The following is an 8,326-nucleotide window of genomic DNA, read 5'->3' on the forward strand; positions in this document are numbered from 1 at the left end:
AATTTCACTATCTTTACGTTTCGTCTTAGACTCGTCAGTGCAGAGCAGTTCAAATTGAACTGCTTACTGCGAACTTAAACAGTTCAATTTGAACCGCTAAGCAGACGTAAAGTTATTGCTATTTGCAACACACTTGTAATAAGCACCGAAGTGCTAAGTCTTTCCTGACGTGCCGAACGAAAACAAGTTTCGACTAATACTGGCCGATTCAGATGGTCATTTAGGGGTTAACCTTATTTTGTGCTAGGGCACATAACCAATTTCACTATCTTTACGTTTCGTCTTAGACTCGTCAGTGCAGAGCAGTTCAAATTGAACTGCTTACTGCGAACTTAAACAGTTCAATTTGAACCGCTAAGCAGACGTAAAGTTATTGCTATTTGCAACACACTTGTAATAAGCACCGAAGTGCTAAGTCTTTCCTGACGTGCCGAACGAAAACAAGTTTCGACTAATACTGGCCGATTCAGATGGTCATTTAGGGGTTAACCTTATTTTGTGCTAGGGCACATAACCAATTTCACTATCTTTACGTTTCGTCTTAGACTCGTCAGTGCAGAGCAGTTCAAATTGAACTGCTTACTGCGAACTTAAACAGTTCAATTTGAACCGCTAAGCAGACGTAAAGTTATTGCTATTTGCAACACACTTGTAATAAGCACCGAAGTGCTAAGTCTTTCCTGACGTGCCGAACGAAAACAAGTTTCGACTAATACTGGCCGATTCAGATGGTCATTTAGGGGTTAACCTTATTTTGTGCTAGGGCACATAACCAATTTCACTATCTTTACGTTTCGTCTTAGACTCGTCAGTGCAGAGCAGTTCAAATTGAACTGCTTACTGCGAACTTAAACAGTTCAATTTGAACCGCTAAGCAGACGTAAAGTTATTGCTATTTGCAACACACTTGTAATAAGCACCGAAGTGCTAAGTCTTTCCTGACGTGCCGAAATGACCATCTGAATCGGCCAGTATTAGTCGAAACTTGTTTTCGTTCGGCACGTCAGGAAAGACTTAGCACTTCGGTGCTTATTACAAGTGTGTTGCAAATAGCAATAACTTTACGTCTGCTTAGCGGTTCAAATTGAACTGTTTAAGTTCGCAGTAAGCAGTTCAATTTGAACTGCTCTGCACTGACGAGTCTAAGACGAAACGTAAAGATAGTGAAATTGGTTATGTGCCCTAGCACAAAATAAGGTTAACCCCTAAATGACCATCTGAATCGGCCAGTATTAGTCGAAACTTGTTTTCGTTCGGCACGTCAGGAAAGACTTAGCACTTCGGTGCTTATTACAAGTGTGTTGCAAATAGCAATAACTTTACGTCTGCTTAGCGGTTCAAATTGAACTGTTTAAGTTCGCAGTAAGCAGTTCAATTTGAACTGCTCTGCACTGACGAGTCTAAGACGAAACGTAAAGATAGTGAAATTGGTTATGTGCCCTAGCACAAAATAAGGTTAACCCCTAAATGACCATCTGAATCGGCCAGTATTAGTCGAAACTTGTTTTCGTTCGGCACGTCAGGAAAGACTTAGCACTTCGGTGCTTATTACAAGTGTGTTGCAAATAGCAATAACTTTACGTCTGCTTAGCGGTTCAAATTGAACTGTTTAAGTTCGCAGTAAGCAGTTCAATTTGAACTGCTCTGCACTGACGAGTCTAAGACGAAACGTAAAGATAGTGAAATTGGTTATGTGCCCTAGCACAAAATAAGGTTAACCCCTAAATGACCATCTGAATCGGCCAGTATTAGTCGAAACTTGTTTTCGTTCGGCACGTCAGGAAAGACTTAGCACTTCGGTGCTTATTACAAGTGTGTTGCAAATAGCAATAACTTTACGTCTGCTTAGCGGTTCAAATTGAACTGTTTAAGTTCGCAGTAAGCAGTTCAATTTGAACTGCTCTGCACTGACGAGTCTAAGACGAAACGTAAAGATAGTGAAATTGGTTATGTGCCCTAGCACAAAATAAGGTTAACCCCTAAATAAAGCCATAACAAGTTTACAAAAAACCTGTTTTCTTAGCAAGTGCTGCTACAAGTTTGGTCTCTTTAGTAGTTAAAATGTTAAAATGTTGTATCAAGCATAAAAAATAGGTTAGATACGATATATTGATCGGGAAGTCACTCGTCGTGCAAGCCGTTATGATGACAGGAAACCCAAATTAATGCGATGAAGAGTCCGCCCAAATTCCACAATATGTTAGCAACAAGGAGTTAGCGACTCTACTCTCCTTGTCCAAATCGTTTCCTTCAGGTGTTATTACTTTGCAAAATATATAATCATATAATGTTTTTAATTTTAATTGTAGCTCATTATTTTACCTACCTGTATGCTGCGTTGCTTCTGTCCATTATTTTAATTGTATAATGCAGTTTCCTACAATGTTTTTCTAAGACTGGAATTGATATCATCTATTCCCAAATTTCCTATCTCAATCTGCAATTTTGTAAATAAAACAGGTTCTGAGGATTATGATTCACAAAGTCTTGTTTGCAATACCATTGAGCATGGTTTTCAACCGAAATTCGAGTTTTATTTTGACATTGAGCATTGGCTGTTTGACAGAATTTTATTTTCTTATATCCCCTTCTTTATAATTTTGCACACTCCATCTTTTTGCCTTTGTCATATAGAAAGGTTATGCAATCACTGTGAAAACCGACTTTTGAACCGAGGCCCGGAGGGCCGAGTGTCATATACCATTCGACTCAATTCGTCGAGTACTCAAAAAGTCTGTGTGTATGTGTGTGTGTATGTGCTTATGTGTGTATGTAACGTTTTTTTGCACTAACATTTCTCGGATATGGCTGAACCGATTTTCACAAACTTAGATTAAAATGATAGGTCTTGTGGTCCCATATAAAGTTCCTGCATATTATTTGGATCCGATTTCCGGTTCCGGAGTTATGGGATAAAATGTGCAAAAAAATGAAAATATGTGTTCTTACTTTTCTCATAGATGGCGCGACTGATTTTCACAAACTTAGGTTCAAATGAAAGGCCCTGTGGTCCCATACGTAATTCCTGAATTTCATCCGGATCCGGCAATATAGGGTAACGTGTGTTAAAAATGTTATACCATCACTGGAAAGGGTGAAAAACCGTAAAAAGTTTTCTAAATCTTCTCCAAATGATAGTTTTTATCAGTAGACGGTCAAACAAACCGATTTCGGTTATTCTTTCAAGAATCGAAGAAAATTATTTTGAAGAATACCACAGTATTATATATGATAGTATGATTGATATGAGAAAGGCATCATTACACCACTAGGTGGATTAAAACAGGTTTTGCTTTTCTCTATAGAAAGGTATTAGAATTGCTGGAAAACCCGACTTTCGAACGGAGCCTCGAAGACCCATAGTGTTATATACTATTCGACTCAGTTCGACGAGATCGGAAAATGTCTGCGTGTGTGTGTATGTGTGTGCACTTTTCGAAGATATTTGAACGCGCTCAGTTTTCTCAGAGATGGCTGAAGCGATTTTACCAAACTTGGGCTCGTTTGAAAGCTACTGTCGGGCGATTGATCAAGTTCAAAGATCAAATGGTTGTGACTTTTGGTTCCGAAGATATGATTGTATAAGTGACGTAACCGACAAAAAGCGTTGTATTTTAACGCGCTCAATTTTCTCAGAGATGGTTGAACCGATTTTAACAAACCTATGCTCGTTTGAAAGGTACTATCGGACCATTGATCAAGTTCAAAGACCAAATGGCTGTGACTTTTGGTTCCGGAGATATAATGACGTAACTGACAAGGTATAAGTGACGTAACTGACAAGGTATAAGTGACGTAACTGACAAAACACGTTGTTTTTACCGCTTTAAGGAATATAAGGGTGCCAATATGTTGGGATCACTTTTAAATGCAAAATTTGAGCTAAATCGGACATGGGTAAGGGGTGCTGCCCAGCGGTTGAAGTTTGAAAATTTTCGATCTTGAAAAAGCACCATAGGGGGGAGTCCGTTCTACTCATGGGATACTTTAGTCGAAATGATAAGAATGCAATTGATCTCGCGCTCCACCAAGCGGTGAGTGCGGTTATTTTAGAAAGTACCGGGTACGAACCGGATTTTTTCAAATTTTTGTAAACACATATATTACTTTATTATTTATCTTTCATTAAACTTTTTCTAGGACAACACTTAGGTACCGCATCGAACTCCCAGTGATGCCAACTCTCTAGTGTTTTCTTAAATACAAACGTTATATCAGATTAACCCCATTCGACGGTGCGTTGCTAGGGTACAGTAAAAACAAAAGATGTTTAATAGCCTTGTAGTGTTTTGTTTTTAAATATTCTAACGATAGTGTCATTAAATGCAATGAATATACATGAAGGTACCTGCACGCGTGGTTTGTAATGTTGTAATCTTGATTCGTACATGATGACAACTTGAAGCATGCAGACTCAAATGGGATAGTTAATGGAGTTTTGAATTTTTTTAAAAAATACATTGCTTCCAGCAAAACTTACACAAGCATATAACCCCACGTCCAATTTTTTTGCAATTCGCTTTCGCTTTATTGCGTGTTGGTGAGGACTTTTTAAAAGGCACTTATTCGCTTTTACTCTTGTAGGAAACTTGACTTGAACATCTGTTTTCTATGCTCAGAACAATTCAAACAAATCATTCTGCGATTGGAATTGCATTTTGGAGAATTATTTCGGATGAATTGGGAAAAAATCAGTTTCAAATATTATAGCTATTTATTTGTTACAATATTAGAATTGACTTTGATAAGTTTTGATCTCCATTGTGTCTTATTAAGTACCAAGGAGAATATCATTTTGATCCCTACTATTTATATTACACTCTCACATATCATGGTGTGAAAATCAAACGATCAGTGTTGTGTTCCAGCACAATGTCCTCGATCCACCTTATGTGGGGATTTATACGAGTTCCGATTAAATTATCCTCGCATCCTGTACTTAAATTTGAGACCACCCCGAACAGAAATGGTAAGTAGTCTACGAATGCAATATTAGATATTGGACCACCATAATCCATCTGTAATGATACTAGTAGTTAGTACAATTGTTTCGCTAGTCAAATTGTAACCAGACCTGGCAAACCGTTGGAATAAGTGGTATCTTGTTACTAGCACACAACAGATTTTTTTCTTGGTGTTCGGTATTCGAGCACTTTCCGTTATCACCTATGCTGGACTGTATAACGTAGCGCACCTTGTTGTCCGGTAGATATCTGCCCGATCCCGTCAATGCTGTACTATAAGCCGAATAGTACATCTTACCATACCGAGCATGAATCACTTCTTCCCGCCAGAGGCAAGCTGGTAGCATATCTGTTCCCTGTTTTATGTACTTACTTAATTTGAGTAGAGCAATATCGTTTTGTGGTAGATTTGGGCTGTATTCAGGATGGATGTAGATGCTTTCGATCGCAACAATTTCATCAAAAGTGTCAACTGTGACGTACTTTGGGGATCCGCGTTTATCTCTTGCGCAGAATGCAGAAGTTATAGCAAATCGATAATCGATGAGCGTTGCTCCACATTCAAAGGAATTTTGATCAGTATGATTCCAAAGAAGGCCCAAACGATGAAAGGGTGACGATGGAGGGCTATCAATGTTGATTTTTCTTTGTTTCTGATTAGAACATGTGCTTGTACGAGTGCAAGCTTGGAAGAAAAACTGTTGAATAAAAATTGTAAGAGCGAAACATTTTATGTATATCTACCTAAATAGCTCATAGGACGTTTCGTTTCTTCTTCAATCCAGTTTAAGTACGACGATACTCTCGTATAAACTCCTGTCGATCCTTCCATACAGGGCGTTCCAAATGAAACAATTCCGACCAGAAGAGGTACCAGTACACCGTTTACATCCAACCGCTCAGTCTGAATAGGACCTCCCGAATCCCCCTGCAAAATACGAGAATGACAAATCGTGGTAATCCGTTACACTATCTTATTGTGTTACCTCACATGTGTCCATTTTATCGCTTCCTGCACAGAACTGCTCCGATGCCAGTCCGTTCGGTAAAGACCGATGACTAAATGGTATTCGATCATTGCAATGAGTTACATTGATAGCGGACAGTGTGACTTTTTGTAAGGTTGGGCTTAAGTCTTCCGCAAAACCAGTGGCCCCGAATCCGATGGCACTCATTGATTCAGCCGGAACATCTTTCTCGAGCCAGAGACATGCTGGACAGACTGCATCGTTCATCTCTACATCTCTGGTCAATTCAATGAGTGCAATGTCAAAGTATTTCTTGCTAGGTCTGTATTTTGGGTGTGAACGAAACTCTCGAATTGATATCTGCTGAGCGTACATATCATCGGCCGTACTGCCTAAATCGGTATCCCCAATCCGAACCGTATCTGGTGCGTTGCTGGAGAAATACGAAAATCACACGAAAAATTATCACTTGGACCAATCATTTAGGTGTGCCGAACTGCTTTACCCATAGCCATTGACAGCGCAGTGAGCTGCTGTCAGAACAAATCTCTTGGATATTAGCGCACCGCCACATAAATATTGTATTTTATCTTCAGTAGTCCAACCGATGGCAACCTGAGTTCATAGTATTAGTAACAGAACGAAAATAACTCAAGTTTTTACCATGTGCTGGAATTCTCCCTGGTAAGCTCGTTGGCCTCCAAAAGCATAAAAGGCGTTGAATTTGGAATGATCATAATAGAAACGGATTGGACAATCTGGACATTATATTGCTTATGGTTAAAAGAGAAAAATAACAATTAATTGCTAGATCTAACCTGCCAATGTTTCGCGTTCAAAGTACCCATTCGGTGGTGTATCAGTGAAATATAGTTGTTCGGAACAAATGACAAACTTTAAATAGAGCAGTAAACCGACTGATATGTAAACTCTACCATTTAGCAGAAAATATCGCATTGTTCGTTTGTGCAATTCGAACCGACACGAGACTACAAGCAGTACTGTTGTACGATTAGCAGAATTTCAAAGATGACCCGCTTGACCACGACTAAGGTGTTCGTGTGTGGTTTCGCTTTTTAATATTTGTGTACATCCCCGTGCGGATAAGTTCTACCGCGTGAGATGATGATGAATGAAACAGGTTTCGTTCGTACTAACAATGTGCTTCATATTTACGGTTGATTTCCAGTTGTGACGGCCTTGGCCCCAATGAAATTGTTGGGCACACATTTTTTTGTTATCAAGTGTTTTTCTTAGTGTGGACAAAAATAATTTTTTTAAATTTTACAAAACAGCATTTCTAGCGATATTAATTATTTTGTACAAGACTGGGATTTTATATTTGGTTAGAAGCTCGAATGTTACTACAGGGTTTGGTCTCCTGTTGCATGTCCACTGAAACGGTAGCTAGCAAGTCAGGATGTATTTCCGTGCCGATGACTGAATGACTGCAGGAGTCTAAAAAAGACGGTACAATTGTGGTCTTTGTCCTTGCGGAGCTCAAAACTCCGTGTCACAGTTAGAGTGACGAATTCAAGGCATAGACAGAAAATATGTCTATTTTTAGGCATATTCATATTTTTCATATTATATGAATACCGGTGGATCTAAAGGCATCAATAGTAAATTCATTTATATTTATTTGCTCTCATACAATATTTAGTTGTTTATAGTGTTAGTTCATCAGTGATATCCTACATAATCTTTCTTATCTCTCTTCAACACTGACGATTACGGGTCGTTTGGGGATTCTGCAAAGTAAAAAGCTTTTGGTAAGGTTTGTTGAGATGGCTGCGTAATTCACTCAAGCAAAGCAAAGTCTTGGCATTACATTGCTTTTGTGGAATTTGGCCATTCTGTTTTTAACAGACTTCACAGCCGATTCTTAGTGTACAGAATCATTGCATGGCTAGTACTATGGATCCTACTGACACTAAGAATCCTTCCAGGTCGGGGCTCGAACATACGACAACTGGCTTGTATGACCAGCGTCCTATGCATTGAACCGCCAACCCGGGACAAAATTCACTCAAGTATCTGAATTTCAAATGTGGGATTATCTAACTATGGCATCTTCATCCTACGAGACAGGACCTCATAAGATGGAAGATGCAGTTGAGATTTCACCCGCCGTTGAAAATCCGGATGCTGGAAATTGTCAGTCATCAACTATCTCGGACGAGTTGGTACCATGAACGAAAGATCCAGTTTTATCACTGTCAACTAGTTGGGTGAAGCTTAAGATTTGTTCTTGAGCTGCATCCAAGCATGCCAACTACTGGCGCAGCTTGCAAGCTTGCGCTCAGACAACAGTATTTTTACCAGATTTAAATCTGGAAATGTCAAAATGTCTATTGAATTTTTCCAAACATCATTTCAGGATTCTTGTTAGAG

The 8,326-nt window shown here is 39.1% G+C and overlaps 1 protein-coding gene across 1 annotated transcript; it reads right to left on the reverse strand.

Moving 5' to 3' along the window:
• Window positions 1-4,714: 4,714 nt before the first annotated feature.
• LOC131438224 (transmembrane protease serine 9-like) lies at window positions 4,715-6,940 on the reverse strand. The gene is made up of 7 exons (XM_058608096.1): window positions 6,751-6,940; window positions 6,596-6,690; window positions 6,438-6,547; window positions 5,951-6,365; window positions 5,709-5,892; window positions 5,075-5,649; window positions 4,715-5,018 (listed from the first exon to the last, which is right to left on the reverse strand). Exons 1-7 carry the CDS (start codon window positions 6,887-6,889, stop codon window positions 4,830-4,832), a joined length of 1,707 nt encoding a protein of 568 aa, XP_058464079.1. The 5' UTR covers window positions 6,890-6,940; the 3' UTR covers window positions 4,715-4,829.
• Between the last annotated feature and the right edge of the window lie 1,386 nt (window positions 6,941-8,326).

Source organism: Malaya genurostris, chromosome 3 (assembly GCF_030247185.1).
Source record: "Malaya genurostris strain Urasoe2022 chromosome 3, Malgen_1.1, whole genome shotgun sequence".
Lineage (NCBI taxonomy): Eukaryota > Metazoa > Arthropoda > Insecta > Diptera > Culicidae > Malaya > Malaya genurostris.

Coding starts and splice junctions, on each gene's coding strand:
- LOC131438224 (XM_058608096.1), bottom strand. CDS start 6,889: ATGCGATATTTTCTGCTAAATGGTAGAGTTTACATATCAGTCGGTTTA. Junction 6,548..6,595: donor AGGGAGAATTCCAGCACATG/GTAAAAACTTGA, acceptor CTATGAACTCAG/GTTGCCATCGGTTGGACTAC. Junction 6,366..6,437: donor TGCGCTGTCAATGGCTATGG/GTAAAGCAGTTC, acceptor GTATTTCTCCAG/CAACGCACCAGATACGGTTC.